Genomic DNA, 23,358 nt, shown 5'->3' on the forward strand with positions numbered 1-23,358 from the left:
GGTTTTTGCGTTTGTGAAAGTGGATTCTGATGGTGTAAGCATTAAGAGGTAAAAGGGTGGTCCAAGTAAAATAGACATACTTAGTGAATATGCATATTTGTGCACTTTTTTGACATTTTTTGTTGCTATTGACAATGTATTTTTTCAGGTTTAAAGAGACTTATCAAACAAAATGAAGTTTGTAAAATATTTTTTTTAACAGTGTCTTACCAAACAATGCCGTTACTCCAGCTGAACATCCTTCGAATCCTTTCGCGTTGCAACTCTTCTTCCTTAGTCGGCATTTTTATCTTTTTGATCAACTATGCGTTATAAACGTGCACAACACAACAGGTATCAGTTTATCGAACTCTCCGTTTTAAAATTGGCCTGTAAAATTTAATCATACTATGTTCTCCCTTTTTTTTCTTCCGAAAGTTTGATAGTTTATTCACACTTTAAACTCAAAGTTTTTCAAATAAAAAATAAGGTTGTCAACAATATTTTCCAAGCTAGTATCTTTTTAAAAAGCCCCACTATTTTACTGTGGAGAATGAACAATTGAAAAACTGCGAAGATTATTTAGTGATGAAAGGATTTATGGTTCTGGTTATTGAGATTTGCAGTCATTGGAGAATTTCAAAGAATTTGAGTTTCATTTGCATTTTTCATACTTTTTTAATATTATATTCCAAATTATACTCTTTGTTTTTAAGAAGTAATCGTTTATCGATATCATCCATCGAATCCAAGCACATATGGTACAATTCTAATAAATCATGGTACCGGGACTAAAACTAATTTTTTTTCTCAACTGAAAATTCTACATTTTTAAGTATTTATCAGTTTTTTTAGGAATTACGTCTTTGCCTAAATTATGTGAATAAGATTGTCACTGAACGATTTTTACTTATCTCTGTCTCAATAAATTTTTTACGGAAATTGACCAGTACTTAAGTGAAAAAGCAAGTCCGAATGATAAATCGGTATATATTACTCACGAAAGACCTTCCATCTGTAAAGTTTTATTTTTTATTCATTTATTTATTTTTTCATTCAAATCCCTTTAATTTCTTACGTATACACATTATAGAAAACACTATGTGTCATGGGTACGATACCACTCACATCCATTCATGTCCACATACATTCACAGAAACCACATTTTTGCTTCAGTGTTTACATACGACCTAGAATTTGTAATCGACGCGAGCGTGAGATTCATCCCACTGATTATGATGTACTCAACTATGCGCTTTTATTATTTGCCTGCGAGATTTTTCAAGGTAATATACAATAAGGCGCACACAAGGCATTTTGTCATTTCAAAATAATTTTTAGTGGAACTGAAGTAAATTTGCGACACTGTTATCATTGAGGTGCTTGGTTTTTAAATTATTTTTTCTAAATATCTTTGTTTGTTTGCAACTGATTAAGATGGTTTTGTTTAGTTTTCACAATTTTTAATGAATACTATGAATGTCTTCCAAATAATTTCTCTCCCAATTTTGCAAGATTCTAAGAGAGCTACGCAATTTTTAAATCTTAGAGACAAGCACAATTAAACGAAGGTCGCGCTAATTACACTCCTAAACTGTTTCCGTTCTTTTGTCTTGTTCAATCTACACAATATGACGTATTTCTTTACTCTTATTTAAAAAATTGTCACTTTAAAGTACTTGGGCGCTTTTTAAGGATATATTTATGAGTTTAAGTCAGAAATGTCATATAAATATTTTGAACATTATCTAATTATGTAGGAACAGCAAAAGATTACGATTGAAGTTTAAAGCAGATGGATTTTTAAGTTAAAAAATACATGTTAAGATCATTATTTTCATTTATTTGATTAATTGGAAAAAGTGCCAAAAATGTTATGTATTTTTTGTGGGTACCGATTACTTGAAACTGTTGATTATTTTTATTTTTTATAAAACCAAACAAAAAATTAAAAATTTATTTGATAAGTCGACGAAAGTAAGATACTTTGTCTAAAAATACTGAATCTACAAAAAAAAAAACAAAAAAAATTAATAAATAATAATACAAAGTAAAAAAAGCGCTTCTTGTAATAGTCGTTGAAGAGGTCAACGAGACCCGACGAAACGTCAGATATTAAAAAATAAAGAATGTTGCTCTCTTTTTTACCGAGTTTTTTTGTCTTTATTTTAAGAAAAAAAATTGACGCGTAAAAAAGAAAAATGAACAAAAGTTCGATATTGCTATTAAAGCACCTAAAATCTTTTCTTTTTTTTTTTTTAAGTAACAAAAAGAGATACAAAACCCAACATCTGTATTCTACACAACCAGTGATGCATGAAGCATTATAAACAAAAACAAATATAATCGTCCAACATATTATATCTATTACACTCTTACGCTACAGAAGAACTGTCCTCTGTCCAGCTCGCGAGATTAGTCCTTTTTAACACACATTGGTACATAAACAAATATATGTTAAGTCTGGTGTTTATCTTGCTATGCTGAATAAGTGTGATAAATGGGAGTGAGGTGTGAAAAGTGGTTAGTACAATGCATGATACAGAAGGTGCAGGTGTGCAGTGTTAAACGTAGCCCGAGCTATACCGCATAAAAGTGATTCTCACACTGAAAGGAACAGCGCTTGGCATCTATGTAGCGACCATGCCCGCGACTGTTGGGACCTGACATGGGAGCTACTTAGATCCCACCACCGACCACGCATACTCTTAGTGTGGCACTTGGCAGCCATTCTCACACGCGTATGAGTGGACTTACCAAGGAAGAAGAATATGGCTCTTTTTAGTTCTCCTTTCTCTCACTCGGTAAAGGGTACCTGAGGCCACTAGCAACTCGTCGTGTCATGCATACATCGCACGAAGCTCCGTAATAATTGTCCCTGCGAAAGGTGTGTCTTCCTATAATTCAAAACACTTCTCCACTTTTGCGCTTGTATGTCATACATTTTTCAGTGACGATGTTTTTACTTTACCTGCAGTATCTACGTGAAAAAAATTTAGCAGCACAACATTTATATTTTGTTGATTTAAGTGTTAAAATTATATTTAATATAATTATAATAAATACAAAAATATAAAAAAAAAACTTTTGGATACAAACAAACCATATTCAACATAAAACTAATTTTTTTTAAAGACACATCTCTTGACGAGCTAATTAAAATTTTTCTTTACATAATAATAGATAGGGGATAAAGTTAAAATTTTCTAATCAATTGAAACTGAATGAAACAAAAAAAATACTTATGCTGAGAATATAACTGATAATTACTTTACAAGCCCAAAAAATCATTTTCCAACACAAAAAAAATAATTTTGGATAGAGTCGCCAGAATGAAGCGTCCGTACCATTTCAGTGCATCAGGTGTAGAAAATCAGCCTTGGAGACATTTTTTAGCCTTGAGTATTAAGTGCAAACACTTTTACCTGCATACCGAGAAAAGATAAAAAAAGACCGGTCCAGCTGCAATATAGCTTTTCACACGTAAATGGTTTCTCTCTTCGCGGAGTTTCATACATGTTCAATACATGTTCATTACTCCTTTGAGTATACTTGAGTATACATGAATATAAGAAAAGAAGTCTCGTTCTCACTTCCATCCACCGGCTTTTGCTTTTATTGAAGGTAAAGGTACGAGTTTGTGCTCGAAATTCCTGTGAAGCCAATTTCCTACTGAGCTGTTCATTATTTTTTTTATTTTCTCATTGCTTGACGCACACACTTTGCTTTTCCTACCTTATAGCTAATTGTAAATAATAATTATCTCTTAGTTAATCGTTGAAAACGTACCTTGATATTTGCAATGTGCCTGGCTGCCTTTCTTTTATCGGCATATACTTTTTTAACGAGTGATGGTGACCGCTCACTCTTATGCAGTTACATTATATGTACAGTTTCGACACATGCATCCTTTTTTTTTGTACATTTGAAGGACGTACAGGACATATCTATTATAGCTCTCGGTTTGTGAAAGGATTACAATTTTTTTTGCGTATACAGCTTTCATAATTAATTTCTAATAATATTTTTGGTTAAAAAATGCACTTGCACGTTTCGTACATGAGAAAGTATAAATATATGTTGATTTTAAAAAATTTTTTAAGACTAGGAGATCTCAGCTTCCTGCACGCTTCATGACCTGAACTATAGATCTAATCTGAATATCAAATATAGTTATTTTCTGAAAATATTCTAGAATTAATTGAGTAAGCAATCAGTTTGTTAAAACTATTAATTTTTTTTTTAATCCAACCAAAAAGTTAAAACTTATTTTTCAACATTTGGCAGAAAAATACTTTTATATACATTTTCTTTGAACAAACTTAAACTCACAATATTTCGAATGAATAGACTTTATCAAGTGACTATTTTACTTTTTTTTTTTTAATAAAATATTTGTGCAAATTCCGACTTCACTGTGAAGTGTAGAACTCGTTTCCGTAAATTCTTATTCTGGCAATTCCTCCATCCGGCATTATTACAACTCGCACGTGATTGATTGGCTTCTGTTTTATCTCTTTCAACAGTGTAACTAATCCGTTGCTCCTATTAGGATCCAGCTAAAAACAATGAAAAATCACGTGTACGGGGAAAAATTAACGGTGAAACACAGCGTATATAATAGAAGATTTCTACCTTTCTTCGAGACAACATCGTTTCCCAAACCATAGTTTTTGTATCTTCATCTGCTGCAGCGCAAGCTCCATCAATTCTCACGCTGTTTGGACAATTTCCCTTGAAGTGCGTAGTGTCAACCTCTATGGAGCTTACCACAATCGTCTTATCTAGTTGTAGCACCGCCCATTCCTCGCCACCATACTGCAACATATTTAGATCAGAACCGAAGTTGGATCACTTGATTTTAATTATTTTCGTCGTGAAAAATATAAATCTTTACATTTACGAAACCATTGTCATCAATATCAATTATGGCTGGCCTATCAAGTCTTCTTGAAGTCTCCCAACCATCTTTCATTCCAGTGGTTGGTTCAAGTTTCAACAGATTGTTTGGGTGTCCGAAGTACGCGTCACTAAACTCGACACACTTACCCTGTACAGGCTGTTTTTTTACCTCGGAATTTCGGTCTACTTGCGCAAGGCCAAAACCATATATTCTCAATCGAGCTATACCACCATCAGGAAAGATGTTGAATCTCAGGTGAGTAAAGAGTTGATCGCCAGTCTGGTCCACCTTGATGTAGTGCTTGCGCGTCTTTGGTTGTCCCGGATGCAGTTTGGTCATTGGCACGACTGTATCCCAATTCTAAATTTGTACATAATTATTCGAATATATTATATCGTCAACTCATATTTCAGTAAATTAACAAAACAAAATAAAGTAATAAAAAACAGAACTCAAGGAAATGGTTACTTCCTGTACATTTTTAGACACTCAAACTTAATTTGATGTCTAAAAATATTAAAAAATGACTACCAAAAGAAAGGAAAGTAAGTATTTAGCTTGAATTTATTAATTATGAAGTATAAATATGAGCCGTTTCACGTCAACTTTCCAAGCATCACACGCTATCACCAAAACATCTAGTACTTTTCACCTCACAATTATAACATTAAAACTAAATTATAAAATATATTAAAAGTACAATTGCAATGTATTTTTTCCTTCGCTTTCCAATGCAGTAATCTGTTCTTTCGAAAAATGAGTTTTTACCTTTAAAAAAAATTTAAAACATGTTATATCTTAAAACTGTTTTTTCTAACATTTTTTTCGATAGTCTAGATAAAAAAAACTGATTCTTCTTTTACATCGAAATCACTTTTTTTCACAAACAGGATCCGCGCTAAGTTTGAGTCGTCGGCTGTCGGTCACGACATACCTGTAGTTTAATCATCGTATGTGCGATAATGATAAGGTACAAAGGAAGAGGTAAAGAAAAATATTAAAGTAATTATATTATTCTAGATAATTTAACACATTATACCATAGTCGTATACGAATATCAAAAAATTATCGTAAAATATCAACAACAAAAAATTACGATCCACAAAAAGGTCTATTACTTTACTGATGGAGCTGATGGTTAACATTTTAAAAACAAAAGCAATTTTCAAAATCTTTTACAGTATGAAGCAGACTTCAGAGTTTCAGCCAAATGGTTTTTTTGCTATTTCTCATGGCAAGGGTGCCTGTGCCAATAGCATTGGTACTAATTTAAAACGAGCTGCGAAAAGAGCGAGTTTGCAGCTGACTTCTAATAAACATGTTATGTCTGCTGAAGCTTTGTATAACTAACCAAAAAATAAATGTAAGGAAACCGAGATTTTCTCAGATAAAACTAAGATAATGAGCGAACTTCTTCAAACTTAAAATCTAGGCTGAAAAATGCAAAGTCATTCCAGGTACATTAAATTGTCGTGCAATTATTACAACTAATAAAAGTTAACTTGAACTTGAAAATACATCGTCAGCTACCACACACAAAATTTTTTTAAATGTAAAAAAAGAAACGCTGAAACGATGAAAAATATAAAAAAGACAAAATCTGTAAGAGTATTCGCTGTGTGCATAACATTGGAACAGCGCCCTCATCGTAACTAAATGAAAGATTGTGCGTGGTATTAGTATATCAATCTATATATGTACGACTATATAACATACATCAGTTGAATATATAGATATATTAAAATCACGCACAATCCATCGTTTAGTTCTGATGAGGGCGCTGTTCCAATATTATGCACACAGCGAATAGAGAGGTATAAAACTACATTTATATTTTCAAGCAGTCATAAGAACAAGAAAATAAAAATTTTGAATAATAAATAATGAAAATGATTTGGCACGTTTCTGTTATGCCATAAAAAACAAATAATATTTATTTTTCATTTAACCATTCTTTACATTTCCTATGACGTTATAATAAGTAGAAGCGAAATATGAATAGAACAACATGTACGTTGTAATAACACTTCAAAGTTTCAGACTAAGAAATTAATTTACAAAAAATTGTTAATTTGCAAATCTGTACAGTGCTTTGTTTGAAGTAAAGTCATATCTATTTTTTGCTGTAATTTTTAAATTGATATAGTTTTTTAAATCCAAATCTCTCTGTATGTAGGTAACTTGGTGACAAAGTTTGGCAGTCGTTAAATTTCTCTTGGAGCATATTATATCAGAAGTGAAGATACAAGCAAAAACTAAATAAAAAATACCATTTCAAAAATTTTTAAGGAAATAAATAAAGCTTATTGGCCAGGTGCAAGTGATGGGAGGGAATAGATGAGCCGACGCCAGCGTGCGTAGTGGCAAAAACAGGAAACCTGGGGTACCAAATTACTATCATTTTTGCTTAATTAAGGAAAAAATAACAGTATCTCATCAAATTTACAGATGTTATTATCACGAATGCATAAATGGTATCAATATTATAAAATTGCAGTTACACAAATGTAAAAAAATGAACATGTGGTGCCAAGAACGGTTGTAAAATGTTTGAATGTAACAATATATTAATGAAGCCTCGTTAGTTTTTGATCCAGAGCACTCTCTCAGAAACAGACGGCAAAAAAAAAGATAATTACGCGGAATCAGACATGATCATTGTGATTTCTATTATTAAAACGTAATTGTGAATAAAGGTAGTTTTTATGTGCATTGCAACTTAGACAATTTTCAAAATAATCTGAATAAAACGTACATGCAGGTGAACTTTTTAAGGAGCTGAAGTAACCGAGGTCTGCCTTATTACGACGGCACTTGTCAAATTGCTAACTTCATCACTATGCAATTCTGTAACATCGCACACATGACTGCTTTCAACCAACTGTTTACCTTTTTTTAAGGCTTCAGAGTTAAAACAAGTCGAGTGTGTTACATTCCTGAAGCCTATGATAACATCCATCATCAGATGAATAAATACACTAATTTTTTTCTAATTAATTAATTATTCCTAAAAGTGTGCATCGGTGTATGCTGCGACGTATAATGTGGGTATGTGGGTACCCGCGGTTGTACGATTTTGACACCAAGAGTGGCGCTGCATGACATGCACCTGGCCAATAGGTAAAAAGCTGCGTTAGCCTTGTAGTAAGCTTGATAGGTACCTATTTAACGACGTTTGAGTGTTGAGTGCTCGATTTCCGGTAATTGCAGATTTTTTCAAAAACTGTTTTCACCGGAAAAAGTTCCTATGCAACCCTATGGAGGTTTCAGGGCAGGTTTTTCCATGGAATTTTCCTTCAGAGTAATTCCAGGATTTTTTCCTAGCCCCACATGCCTTCAGGCTTGGGTTAATGCAACACAGTGTTAGAGTGCGTTCAGACGCTACGTCAATAGCAGTCTGCAATCCATTTGAATGCATGGGTACGAGAGAGATAAAGGATCATTTGTCCTCTCTCTTGCACCCGTGCATACAAATAGATTGCAGAAAGAATTGGCGTTGCGTCTGAACGCACCTTAGGGCTATAGGTAGAAATGAGCGGATCCGATGAAAGGCGCTAGGCAGAAATAGCCAGCCTTGCTGGCAAGAAGTGATCTGGCAGGGGGTGCCAAAGTCTTATCCGAGGAAAGACTACACAGTGGCGAGTGGATCTGATGCACTATTGCACAGTTGGCCCAAACTGTTTTTTTTTTGTTCAAAATTGTCTAGAGACCACAATTTTTGACCTAGTTGGATATTTTTTTTTATTTTTAAGGCAAGATGATTTACAAGACATGTGTCGAGGGCAACATTAAATTTCCGACTTTAAATTTGATTGACCTAACCTCAAATGTTAAAAATGAGCAAAACCTGCTGAAAAACACAATCATTTCAATGCATAAGTCTCATTTTACAGAGTGAAATTGGGCAATAATGATTTTATATTATACTCTAAGATATTTTATGCCAAATGCATTATCATAATAACTCAATTCAAGATGGCATATCCAATATGGTGAACCGAAATCTGATCAAATGCTTAAATTTAGACCAAAATCCCTACTCAGGGGTATTCAAGGTCGAATTAATGACGAATCTGGAATCACGATTTCCGAATTCAGGATGGCGGATCCAATATGGTGAGCCAACATATTATTAAGTACCCGAATCTCGACAAACATTCATACTCAGGGGTTATTGGGGCCTCTGATTACGAATCTATGGTTACAATTTGAAAATTTCAGATGGCGGATGCAATATTGAAGACTATTGCAAACTTACTATACGTCTACAGAGGCAGAGATAACCTCAAAACTAATGTAAGCAAAACGATTTTCTTTAGTTTAAATAAGTAACAGTTAGAAATTTGCTATTTTTCTCCCGTAAGTTGTATAACAAAATTGAACTGTACAGTTTATTGTATATTGTAAGAGTTACAAAGGAAACCTAACTACGATTATCGCGAATTTTTTTTTTTAATTTTCCAATTCATGAAAATACACAAAAAAAATCTTGAAATTCATTATAACCAATGTTTCTGATAAAATATTATAAAATAGTTTGAAGTAGATAATAATACTGATATAACACTGAAAATACATTTCCATGGTAAAATTTTATTTTCTTCAACTTATAATAGTTCCATAATTGTACGGTAAATACGGAATGTATCACGTTACTGTAACCTGGCCCGTCAATATTTTAAAGTTATAGCAGAACATGACCTAAATATCGTATACCCTTGAGTAATCTAGCATTTTCTCTTTAATTTTTCGAACGAATTTCTTTATGTCATGTGCTTGGGGGGTTGGAATTTTTAAAACGACAGATTTCCATCAATCGGAAGTCGCTTACTGGAATCTCTTCCTCCTGAAAAAAAAAAAAAAAAAAAGCGACTGGAATTTGAACTGATGACCTTTTAAATGGTCATGACAAGCGTTGTAACCGCAGGGCTATCGAGGTGTTACGACTACTGCAATTCTTATTGTCTGCATTAAGTATACTACTGGAAACACAGTTTTAAATTATTAAATTTTTTAATTGACCGTACAAATGATTAATATATTCTGTAAATAATAAATTGAAAAAAAAAATTTAATTAGCATTTATATGGTTATGTAGATAAAATCGGATAAGGCGCGTCATTACGCATTAAATATAAGTATTTTATGCATTTGATGCATAAAATACGGTCCGATTTTTTTTAAACCTAACTTCTTTTTCCAATAACATAATGCTTATAATTACTGTTATAAATAAGTTATTTGATAAATAAATAAATTATTAAAATAAGTATATACAATAGAAATGCAGAATGTATCAATAGTTTTTAAGGGAGCTTATTTAAAATTTGATAAACAAATCATCTCAAAATTTTAAATAATTATATAAGTCATTTAACAAATCAATCAATAAACTACTTAAGATCATTTCATACGTACATATCTAGTTACATATGATTTTAATGGTTTTTGAGATTGCTTATTTCGAATTCTATAAGCACATTGTGTTAAGATGTTAGATAGTTATATTAAAAATTAATTAATTCAAAACTGAATAGTGTAGAACCATTATATATGTATATTTTGAGTTATATATCGTTTTAACGGTTTTTAAGGCCACTTATTACGAATTTGATAAACAAATTATGTCACAATGTCATTAAATAATTATATAAATAATTTCTTTATATATAGTGACATATTATTTTAATGGTTTTTGATGGTGTTTATTAAAAATTTAATAAGAAATTTAGGGCAAAATTCCATAAATAATTTATATACATATGTATATATTTGTATATATATTGTCACGGCGCAGCCACGAGGGGTTCGCGGGAGCGGGGAGGGGAGACGGGAGAAGGGGAGCGAAGTGATGGAGAAGAGAGAAAGGAGGCAGACTAGCTTGGGAACTGTTGCGAGGTGGAGCTGAACGCGGTGTGTACGCGTAAACAAGAGAGGTTAGGTGTACGAGCCGGTGAGTCGAACGGGAGAGAGTGAGTTTCAAGGTCGACGTCACACGAGTACCCGGTAACTTCAGGCGGCGATTACCAAGTCGAGTTCAAGGAGCTTGGCTGATGGTGACGCTCACCAGTTCCTCTCGCAGTACCGAGAAACCTATTGGCCAGTTACGCCAGAAACCGAAGTGAAAAGCAAGTAAGTCAAGGCAAGTGTTTTGGCGCACGTTCGTTTCTATAAGCTCACGAGGTTTGCCCACTGCGTAGGATGCGGAAGTTGTACGCCGATTATAGTTATAAATATACGGGGGACAGCGGTCTCCTCACCGAAGTTTATTATAACGCATTCTATTGTTAATTATAGACACATACACACACACGACTTCTTATTGTTCAATTAATACTTTAGATTTAATATACTTTTCTTTTATTCATAATGTTTACAATCTCTCTTTAATAATGCATGTATAATATATGTGTGTCGTCAACTTTAACAGTTCCGCGATCCCAATCCGATACCTGTCATTGAATATTTAGCTACTCCACGTATCAGGGACATACGTGGCCTTGAGTTAAGAGCCAGCGAAGCATCCGATGTTCAGGCTTTACTACAGTAACATTAGGTAAGGTCTACAGGTCGTTAGACCTGTACAAAATACGAGGAGTGCTGTCGAGGATTTCCGAGCCTGATAAGCCCGGCTGAAATCAGAGCATGTCCTGTTCCCTGCGTCATTTCCCCCCCGCGCACCCCTTAACAATATATATGTGTGTGTGTGTATACATTTCTGTAAATAAACTTCTATGTGAAATGTATTTTAAATAGTTTTCGAATGTCCCCTTAAAGTTTTTTTTGGCTCCCACGCAGTGGCGCCAGCTATCATCAATTATGATCTACGATCGCAACAGGCTTCTTAAGACATTCCTTACTTATCTGACAGTCGTCTTTGTAAGGAGAAGCGATTTTGATTGCTACATAGAAAGCATGTGTATTTTGTTTTGAGGTTAATTTTTCTTGTGTTGCAAGGTGTTAATGATTTGAGTGTTAATATTTTGTGATAGTGACTTTCTGTAGGTGCAAAGTTTGTTTCGATGTTCAGTTGGCACGTGTAAGCAATAACTACATCAACAGTTTAAGCATCTGTTTGTTCTTCAAATTCAGTTGAAATGGATTTAAGTCCTTCAAAATCAAAACCGAAAAAGTCAAAGGAATTGACGAAAAAACAATTGACTAATTCTCCTCATGATGTAAAACAAAGTTTTAATCCTCTTGAAGTACAGAAGTATGCCACATCACAAACGAGTCCGTATTTTGCCACCACAAACAAGAATTTTAGTGTTCCTCAAATTAATACAATCATAAGAGGAAACACGAGTCCATTTTTTAATTCCAAACATCAATTCAAAAAAAATCAAATTCTGACTCTACGTTTTAATAGTTGAGGCTACATCAAAGACATACAGGAACATTTCAAGAAAACGAAAATCGGCAACAAAATCAACAGCAAAATCAGCAACAAAATCAACAGCAAAATGAGCAACAAAGAGCAGTAATATGTAACAACAATATTTCACAATTATGGAATTAACCAGAAAGAGTAAAGGAATTTAGAGAACAACGTATGTTTAAAGTAAAATCACAGGAATCTTGTGATGTTAATAAGGATAAAACAAGAAGCAAATATTTCACAGGAAAATAAAGTATATATCCTTCTTTAAATAAATTGGAGGAAGCATATACAGACACACCGATATCACAATTACGTACACCTACATTATCATTGTCAAATTTACGAAAACGATATTCTGATGAGGAATCTGACCAGTAAGTTTTAATTTTGTACATAAGCTTTTAAAGTACTTTTTAACAATGTACTTTTTCATTTTTTAAAAAAATTATAAATGATCAATATCATCGAAGATGTAGAAGAAAAAAATAAAGGAAATAAAGGAAAAAAAAAAATGAAAAAAAAAAAATAAAAGTAATGAAATGAAAAATGAAAAAAAAAATAAAATGAAATAAAAAAAGACATGAAAAAATACAATGGAATAACAAAAAATAAATAAATAAAAAAAAAAGGAATGAGAAAAAGAAGAATAAATAAAAATAAAAAAATTAAATAAAGGAAAATTTTAAAAAATGAAAAAAATTAAAAGAAACAAACCAGGGGGCATAAATAGGTCATGGGACCCACGGTAAGAACGAAGTTCTTTAAACATGAGCTGAAAGAACGAAACTCTATAAGAATAAGTACTGCATTCATGTTGTTCAGTAAAACAAAAACTTGAAAAATGAATGAAAAAAAAAAAAATTAGTTGAGTACTCACGATGGTTTAACTTCGTGAATGCTTTTTTTTTATATAATCTTTTTTTTATATTAAAGTACAGTGGAGGCCGTTTAATTTTTTGAGCGAGAAATTCGAAAAGTTTTCAAAAAATTTTAAGCACCACTGCAAGATTGGTACGGTAGATAGCGCTCGGATGATAATGCAGATAAATTACCGTAAAATGGTTAGAGATTCCGTATGTGTATGTAATGTGTGTGTATGTCAAGTATCAAGCAACTAATTTGGCATTGCTTTGGAGCAGATACTCATGTAAACACTACCAAGATTTGTAAATGTGAATATATATTTCAATAGGACTATGTTTTAAATAAATAATAAGTGGAAGATCTTGTGTAACATGTCATGTTGTCCAGCATACCAATTTGTGTTAAGGGTTGGCAGCTATGCAATCAAATAAGTATACATTTTGTTGTATAAGTAACTTTAAATAATTAAGAATATTATCTCTTTTTCAGAATCAAGGTAAGCACTTGCATTGTATTACTGGTAAAACTTGAGTCTGAAACTTCTTATAGCTGATCTTCCATGGTAAGAATAGAGTGGTGCTTTGAAAGGTTTGAAATTGATATAGTGCATTAAAATTTTGTGTTAACCAATAACCATACAAATGTTACTTATCCAGCTTTTGATATTGTGCTACTAAAATTACCTCTACAAATACCATCAATGATGGTGACTGCAATACAGACTACGAGGAATAAACGTCATCAATTGTTACACTTGTTCACTGCCTGATGAGAAGTGTCGAACTTATGAGGTAATTCCCCAACGACTAATTCAGGACAAAATCATACTTCAGTCACCTCGCTCTCGATATCCTGTAAAATAAACAATGTAGTCCCCCTTTTCTCCCGTGCGAACATCACTTTAGAGTTTACACGCATGTATGCGTTTTGAAAGAAAAAGGATAGCACCAGTAGTGGCGCCGTATGCCGTGCCGCTGACCTTTGCTATACCTGCCCCTCTTCGTTCTTATTCCCTTTTCTTGTGCGTAATAGGCAATAAGTTGAGTTTTTATTTATCGATCCCTTCGTGAGCCTTGACTGTTTTGGTTTTCTCTACGGTCGCCTATCAGTTCGTTGTGCGCGCTATGAAGCAGAAACTGACGGAGAAGGACATTGAAGTTCTACAAAAGAAAATAAGAGTAAACCGAGAGTTGCTGGAAGAAGCCTTAGAGATGCAGAACAATCCGCCGCCTGACGATGACGAAAACTCATCAGAGCAGGAAGGGTCACTGGAGTTAGAGGAACGGAATACAGGTTAAAAAAAAAAGACAAGAAAAAAAAACATGGTCGTACTTGCATGCAAAATCAGGTATTATGACCAAAACACTCACGTAACCACTAAAAAGATAGTGCGCCATATTCTCGAGAGCGTGCACAGCCACGACAAAGGTGCTGGCAAAACACCTATAGTGCAGAACAGCTGAGCATCGGCATACGCACGATGGCTAGTGGTAAACATATGTGGGTACACATGTATGTACATACAAGTACATAGCGTGTATGCGTGCGAAAACGTATGGATACATGATTATACTTAAGTAACAAGCCTTCTGCATCCCTTAGATGACAATGGGAATTAAAAGACTGAAAAGCAAGCGCACCAAGAGCCGTTGGACCCGAGGTTCGAGAAAGCGCTAGGGTCCGATCCACCGCTTTCCCGCGCTGTCGAAATGGACATCCATCAAAGATTCATAAGGGGTTAGGAGTGCTTCGCAGAGCACGGCTTACAGAAGGAGGAAAAAAATTCGCTCCTTGAGGCATACAAATGCCCGAACAGCCTAAAATTTCTGAAGGCACCCAAACTCAACCCAGTGATAGCTCTTATTCTACCCAAACCCTCCAAGGTTCGGGACTCATTCATGTAGAAAAGGCAGGAAGTAAGTAAACTTCAGCAAAAAAAAAAAAAATAATAAAAATAATTCTATTATTATAGCCAAACTAGATCAAGAAGGACTCTAGTTACGGCGGCAGTCGACAAGGACACTAGAGCTGTGCTAGAGCAAACTAAGGCTGACAATTGTTTGTTTGGTGAGAATCTCACTGAAAAACTGAAGAGGGCCAAGGCAGTGGCCACTACGATGAAGGGTTGACTTTTTTCAGATGCAAGACCAGCTTTAAACACACAAAGCCTGCGAGGAAAATGGTCGTTCCAGCAGGCTGGCCGACAAACACAACAAGGCAGGCTGAATTACCAGTCCAGGGGTGAAAGAGGAACTCTTCGAAGGAAAGGAGGCCCACTGAGGAGCCAAGCGCTGGAATCCCTACCTTAAGAATCGAACAATAAGGTGTAAGTAGGGTCACGGAACGGCTAATGCTTTCTTTTTATAACTTGGCAAAGCTAACCTCTGATAAGTTCGTTTTAAATTGTATCAAGGGGTTTAAGATCCAATTCCAGGAGACAATTTTTTAAAACCATTTACCAGGGGAGAGAGAACTCTCTAGGGTAGAGAAACATAGACTAAAAATTGCAATTAGTGCTCTCACTGAAAAAGGAGCTGTGGAGGAAGAAAAAACAGTAACTGACCGTTTTTTCTCTTCATATTTTTTGGCAACAAAAATGGATGGAACGGATCGCTTTATACTTAACCTCAAACCGTTAAACAAGTTCATCTTTCCTCCATACTTCTAACTAGAAGATATAAGATCAGCAGAAAAGTTAGTAAGGAAAGACTGGTTCATGGGAACAATCGATCTAAAAGATGCCTACTATATGGTTCCAATACACAAAGAATCCAGGTAATACTTGAGCTTCTCCTTCGAAGAAAAAATTTATCGATTCACATGTTTACCTTTCAATCTGAATATAAGTCCCTATATTTTTACAAAGATTCTCAAACTGGTTACAAATTTTTTAAGAACACGAGGTTTCTACTCCGTTGTTTTCTTCGATGATTTTTTGTGCATTGGAAGCAGCTTTGATAGCTTGTACACAGCGTTGTAACGAGAACGTGAAAGTAACCAAAGATCTTTTAATAAACTTAGGATTCCTAGTACATGAAAAAAAGAGTCTATTGACTCCGGCAAGAAAATGTCGATTCTTGGGCATGATTATCCACTCAGAGGACCTCTGTATCGGTTTACCGGAAGAGAAAGCCGCGGCGCTTATTAGAAAAATAGATATTGTAATTAGTTCAAGTATAAAAAAATTGACTGGACGAGATCTAGCGCAACTATTGGGATCCTGTATACGTGGAAATTCGAGAGGGAAAAACTCATAGACCTACAAAGTAATGACCAAGACTACGGTTGCGCTATGACCATTTCAGAAAAAGCCCAAGCCAACTTGACATGGTGGCTGCGTGCGATACCAAACGTCAAAAAATGTATCAAGTCCAATCGATTTGACATCCCGATTTATACAGACGCGTCTGACACAGGTTGGGGAGCTACGGACGGTTTGTCGGACTCGTGTGGGCTTTGGAACGCAACAGAACGTAGCTATCACTTGAATAGGAAAGAACTGCTTGCAGTGAAACTTGCCTTAGAATTCCTCGCGTATCAAGCCAAAGGAGTCGCTATCCTATTGCGTATAAACAATACAACAGCCCATTCCTACGTTAATGAAATGGGGGGAATGGCCTATCCACATTTCAACCAACTGCCCCGAGAAATTTGGCAATGGGCTGAGAGTCGGGAAAATTATCTGTTCGCGTCTTACATCCGACCGTCCGACAATAAAGTAGCCGACGAGCTTTCCCGAATAACTAACGTAGATACCGAATGGATTCTAAATATCGATGTGTTTCGGTCGATAACAAGAGAATTAGGCACACCAGAAGTAGACTTTTTCGCAAATTCGGGGAATACCAAATACAAGAAGTTTTTTGCGTGGAAACCCTGCAAGAGGGACAGTCTGGTGGACGCGTTCACTATAAGCTGGGCCGAATTAAATTTCTACGCGTTTCTCTCATTCGCGCTGATTCTGAGAGTGCTGAACAAAATAATCCAAGATAAAACCTCAGGCATATTAATTGTCCCGAACTGGCCGAACCAAGTCTGGTTCCCACGCTTTAGGGAATTACTAGTGGGTATGCCCTTATTTATAGGCCCAGCACCTGACCTTTTATACTCTCCTTTCAGGGGCAACCGTCACTCACGAGCGGAGCACCTGCGCTTAGTAGCAACACGTGTATCAGGGAGTCGTTTTTAAGAAGAGGCGTTCCACCAGCAGCTACGGTAGTACTACTTGCTTCCTTGGCGCCCTCGACAAGAAAGCAGTATGACAGCTCTTTAAAGGCCTGGTGGAAATTTTGTTCACACAACAAACTGAACCCCACGGCTCCTAATACGTCAAGTCTGCTTAGTTTTCTCACAGACTCACTGACGGAAGGTGCATCCTATAGCACGTTAAATACACACACAAGTGCACTGTCAATCCTCACGCCCGACAAACTGGAAGAGAACGCGCTTGTCTCACGATTTATGAAAGGGGCAGAATAAATCCACCAAAGCAAAAATACGACAAAATATGGGATGTAGAAATAGTCTTGAAATTTTTACAAAACACTGACTCTTGGGAAAAGTTAGGATTGAAAGAACTGACGTTTAAAACAGTTACCTTGTTGGCACTAGCTACGAGTCATAGGACCCAAACTTTAGCCAACATCACGCTAAGCAACAAACAATCGAAAGAAGGCATAGAAATAAGAGTACCAGAGCTTTTGAAGACCTCAAAACCAGGGCGTTATCAACCTTTTTTTATTTTGGCCCGTTTCTCCAGTCAGCCAAATATCTGCGTTGTGACCGCAATCCAAAGATACATTACTGTAACCAAAGATCTAAGATTAGATAAGTCTGATAATCTATTTGTAGCTATAAGAAAACTCCATGAACCGGTAGGAGCACAAACAGTTGGCAGATGGATAAAGAATGTGTTAGGAGTTAGTGGTATAGACACAAAAATTTTCTCTGCCCACTCTACCAGACATGCTAGTACGTCTGCAGTCCTAAAAAAGAGTATCAGTCTCGATATTATTAAGGAAACGGCACGTTGGTCAGAAAGCTCTCAGATCTTCACTTAAAGTTACAATAGACCTGTAGGTCCTGATAGAAGTAACTATTCATCGATAATTTTAAGCTCGGAGTCATAATTCATGCGTGCCTTATTGATCTCTGTTTCTTCTGTATAAGATGCCAAATAAACAAATCGTTTTATTTTTCTATAACGCTGAACAGCTGTATTGTTTATTTTACAGGATATCGAGAACGAGGTGACTGAAGTATAATTGAACGGTCAAACGAGCTTATCTGTATGTAAAGTTCGACCGTAATTATACGAAAGAACCTCGTTCTTTAGCGGGTATAAATAGGTAATTGGACCCCCGGTAAGACCGAAATTCGTTAAACATGAGATGAGTATAAAGACACACAAATTCTCAGGTAAGAAGGGGGTCCTCAGACCCATAGGAAGAACGAAGCTCTATAAAAATAAGTACTGCATTCATGTAGCTCACTAAAACAAATACTTGAAAAACGAATAAAAAAAAATAAGAAAATTTAGTGTAGTACTCACGATAGTTAAACTTCGTGAGTACGTCATACATTAATACAGTACTATATTATATATTACAGTACTACTTTTTTGTTTTATATTATTTCATGTTTCATATCATTATATTTTTTTATATTTCATTTCATAACTTTTTTTTCATTTTTTGTATTTCCTATATTTTATTTCTTTTTTTTTCCCATTTAATCTTCTTTTTTTCTTTCCTTTTTTCATTTCATTTTTTTTTTTTTTTCATTCATTACATTTTTTCATGTCTTTTTTGATTTCATTCCATTTTTTTTTCATATTTCATTCCATTATTTTTTTTCTTTAATTTTTTTTGTTAATGCATTTCGTTTTTAAAAATTGTAGTTCCTGTATTTTTATTTCACTTCTACTGTATATGCAAGCGAGCACAGTAAGTGGCGCCCCATAGCGACAACTGCGAGTGCTAGCGTCAATGCTGTAATGGGCGAGCGAGCGGCACTGCGGCAGCCCGATCATTCCTAGCGCAACTGTACGCGTAGCAAGGCGTAGTTGTACTCTCCATCACTCTGTACTCATCATTGTATTAAGTAATAAACATACACGTTACTTCAAGTTCAGTGTGCATTTATTGATTAAACCTCAAGATATTACATTGGCGACGAGGATAAAAGGTGAAATCCTGTATAGTGTTTCATTGCATATGTTTAGCGGTTTTTTAGCAAGGAAAGTCAGCTAGCCTCTACACGGGGCCAAAAGTAGAAATCACACGTGCAACTGCATGGCTTTCAGTGTGTGAGTGTGTGTAATGGCGGTCAGAGGTGATAAGTGCATCGTTGTTCAATAAGCTTAAGCCTTTTTGAGCTTAAGCAAGATATTAATGACTTGTCGGCAGAAAATTTGAAATATTCTCAACAAATTGACCAGCTAGAATCGAGTCGTAAAGCAGCAATGGCAAGTCAGAGAACAAAGAAGAAAGATGGGAATAGTGGATCGAGCAACTTGAACTGTATTTTGAAGCTAACTCGGTCAACGAAACAAAGAAGGTCACGCTGTTTTTGACTTTGCTGGGCAGGCAAGGTTATACTCTGTTAAGAAAATTGTGCATGCCAGCGAAGCCGTTCTCTAAGGATTTCAAGGAGTTAGTGGAATTAATGCAAGGACATCTTCAGCCGTTACCTAGTGAAATAACGGAACGTTTTAAGTTCAACAAAAGGTCACAAAATCAGGGAGAAGGAATCAGTGAATTTTGCTCAAACTTAATGGATCTGGCTCAACATTGCAATTTTGTGGCATCAGAATTGAATAATCATTTACGTGACCAGTTTGTTTTGGGCATTCGCTGCGAGTCTACCAAGAAAATGCTTCTACGTGAAGAAAACCTCACATTTGACTCGGCAGTTAAAAAGGCGTTGGCAATGGAAGCAGCCACGCGTGATGCAGCAGGTATGCTTGCAGAGGAAAATTCGGTTAACTTCGTCAAGTCAGCCAAGCAGCACAAGAAGGTAAACAAAGGTCGAGCCGATGCGAAGCAGCAGAAGTCTCAAGGAAAATTAAGTTCCGAGAATCGTCGTGCGACAGAAGAAATGGGCAACGCGTGTAACTGTTGTGGTTATTCAAATCACACAGCATCGAACTGTAGATTTAGTGAGTATTTGTGTCATATATGTAATTGAAAAGGTCATTTGGCTCGAGTGTGTAAGTTGAAACGCGACAACGTTAAGTTTAGTAAAAGTCGTGCGAGCGTCAAAAATAAACAATATTTTGTTCGTAATGATGCAGCTAGCGAGGAAAGCGCGGCAAGCGACGATGGTATTGGTGACAGCTTATATTCTATTTCAAATACTAATGGGCACACTGTATATTTGACCTCGAATTCTAATGTTTTAAAATCGCTCACGATTGACCTTTTGGTAGAAAATGTTTTAGTAAAATTCGAAATAGATACAGGTTCGGTAGTCACGGCAATTTCTGAAGATTTTTATCTCAAAAATTTTGCTCATTACTGTAAATTTAATCCTTCTTGACGTCGTTTCAAAAGTTGTACTGGTGCAGTTATTTTGCCATCAGGTGTCACTAAAGTGTTAGTAACTTACAAAGGTAATCTGTATGAGTTGGAATTATTTATTTTGCCTGGTAACAGTGTGCCCATCATTGGTAAAGATTGGCTGGGGCAACTAAATATGATTAAAAATGATGTTAAAGCCGGTGGTATTTTCATCAACAAAATTGACGAACTCTCTCTTAAAACGTTGTTTCCTAAGGTTTTCACAAGCAAATTAGGCTTATATAATGTTAAAAAAATTTGAAATTTTGTTGAATGAAAATGCAACCCCAGTTTTTAAAAAAGCACGTACAGTACCCTATGCGTTAAGAGGATTAGTGGAAACAGAGTTGGATCGTTTAGTTAAAGAGGGAATTTTGGTTCCGGTACAATCTAGCGAATGGGCCACACCTATTGTACCCATATTTAAGAAAAACGGTCAAATTAGAATTTGTGGCGATTTTATGGTAACGCTTAATCCTCTCATGAAAGTAGACAGGCACCCGATTCCACGTATTCAAGACGTGTTGGTCACCTTACAGGGTCATGTTGTACAATCAAAACTCGATCTTAAACAGGCGTATCAGCTAGATGCCACGTCTCAAGAATTAACGACGATTACCTACGACGCACAAGGGTTTATTTCGTTATACGCGTTTGGCTTATGGTATAGCTTCGGCGCCTGGCTGGTTTCGGAGAGAGATGGAGTTGCTTTCGTTGGATATTCCAAGAGTTTGTGTATTTTTTTATGATATCTATGTGGGCGAGCACGATCAGGATGAACATGACTCGCGCTTATGACAAGTTTTATTGAGGTTACAAAAGATTGGGTTAACGTTAGCAATTAAAAAATGCGAGATCAGTAAGCCTAAAATTAAATTTCTGGATTTTGAATTAGATGCTAAAGGCGTACATGTAACGGACGACAAAATAGAAGCCATTTTACAGATCTCTCGGCCAAAAAACCTAAAGGAACTTCAAATTTTTTTAGGTATGATTAATTTTTATTCCAAATTTATTAAAAATTATGCAATGGCGGTTAATCCTCTGTATGCGCTATTAAAGAAAGATAGCAAATGGATTTGGTCTAGAGACTGCGAAAATGCCTTTTTAACGGCAAAAAATAAGTTAGCGTCGTATGAAGTTTTGACGCACTTTAACCCTGAGTTACCGATTAAGGTAACGTGTGATGCGTCGCCTACGGGTATAGGTGCAGTATTGTCACACGTTATGCCCGATGGCTTGGAAAGGCCTGTTGCGTTCAAGTCACGTACGTTGACAAGGGCAGAGAAAAATTACGCTCAGATTGATCGAGAGGCCCTTGCAATCATTTTCGCAGTTCATGAGTTTCATTAATACTTGTTCAGTTGTCGTTTTATCTTAGAAACTGATCATAAACCCCTAGTTTTCATTTTTGGTGATAAGCGTGGTATTCCGCAAATGTTTGCAAGCAGATTGCAAAGATGGGCAGTTTTTCTATCGGGTTATAGTTATGAAATTAAACACATAAAGGGAGAAAGTAATTGTCATGCTATTACATGGTACAATCTGTGGCCACGGGGCACATAAACTTAGCGCTTATGATAAAGTATACCAAATTGTCATAGATGCATTTAATTTTCAGTTACATCGGAAAAAATTAGGTCCATCTATTGTGGATTAAAAAAAAACAATATAACATGATTCAAATAAAGTTACATCAAAATATCTGGACAATAAACACGCTTACCCAGAGGAGTAAAGAAATTCTACAGTACTTATCTTTCCTACGATATATTACCCAGCATAAGGATGGTTCCATTAATCTCTAAATTAAAAGTAAAGAAAAAAAAAATTTTTTTAATGAAATAACTTTACTGGAATTTCAATTATAATAATTAAGAGTTCTTCGATATTATTTTCAGAATGAATACACTTACTTAGAAAGTGTTATTAGAAAGGATTACAGGTTGGTGGAGAACTTTGATAGGCCAGATAATTTACGTTGTCGAGGACAACAGTCCCATACACTCAGCCAGAATCGTCAATGAATGGTATGCCAACCATCCAAATATCGTCAGACTATCCCACCCACCAAAATCACCTGACTTAAACTATATTAAAAATGTTTGGCCACAAATGGTGAAAGACTGGAATCCGGTACAAGCTATAAATGACACTCGCTTATCAAAAAGGATTACAGCTTCGTGGAGAACTCTTAGCGATAACGTGAATTTTTCCAATACACTCAGCGATTTCATGCCGAGAAGATTAGCTGCAGTAATCTAGGCGCATTAAAACTATACCAAATATTAGGCATAGCGATAAAATACACCACCAAAAAATAACTTGACATCGCTCCTTACTCATACTTGAACTACCAAAAATTTGTAGATTAAAACTTCGTATTTGACAGTCTTTTGTTAACAGTACAATTAGAATAAAAACTAGAATTAACTTACATATGATGATAGTGTGTTTCTGTATTTTTTGACCTTTCAATGCTTACAGGACTTACGACGTATGCAACATTCTTCGAAGAGAGGAGTTGTGGTGCTTCGCTGAACGCAAAATTAGGAGTCACTTACTGTCGTTGATATCTCTATTGAAAATAACCACGTGGTTTTGCTACGTGGTAAACCACATAGTTTTACCACGTGGTTTACCACGTAGTTTTTGTCTCAAAATGCCACATG

At 35.4% G+C, this 23,358-nt stretch overlaps 2 protein-coding genes across 2 annotated transcripts in view; both read right to left on the reverse strand.

The window, feature by feature from the left end:
- snu (ABC-type transporter snustorr) overlaps positions 1 to 2,389 on the reverse strand; it is an 89,995-nt gene extending 87,606 nt beyond the window's left edge. The window contains exons 1-2 of the mRNA XM_089594933.1: positions 2,359 to 2,389; positions 211 to 369 (exon numbers count right to left, since the gene is read on the reverse strand). Of these exons, the coding sequence (XP_089451059.1) occupies positions 211 to 284 (74 nt within the window). The 5' untranslated portion in view covers positions 285 to 369; positions 2,359 to 2,389. The remainder of the gene's footprint in view (positions 1 to 210; positions 370 to 2,358) is intronic.
- Positions 2,390 to 4,391: 2,002 nt separating this feature from the next.
- LOC106641985 (putative inactive allantoicase) overlaps positions 4,392 to 23,358 on the reverse strand; it is a 39,860-nt gene continuing 20,893 nt past the window's right edge. The window contains exons 4-6 of the mRNA XM_089594748.1: positions 4,877 to 5,242; positions 4,615 to 4,797; positions 4,392 to 4,538 (exon numbers count right to left, since the gene is read on the reverse strand). Coding sequence (XP_089450874.1) covers positions 4,392 to 4,538; positions 4,615 to 4,797; positions 4,877 to 5,242 — 696 coding nt within the window. The remainder of the gene's footprint in view (positions 4,539 to 4,614; positions 4,798 to 4,876; positions 5,243 to 23,358) is intronic.

This window comes from Copidosoma floridanum, unplaced genomic scaffold, assembly GCF_036245765.1.
Source record: "Copidosoma floridanum isolate Cflo_tuat_1 unplaced genomic scaffold, Cflo_Japanese_pri ptg000021l, whole genome shotgun sequence".
NCBI lineage: Eukaryota > Metazoa > Arthropoda > Insecta > Hymenoptera > Encyrtidae > Copidosoma > Copidosoma floridanum.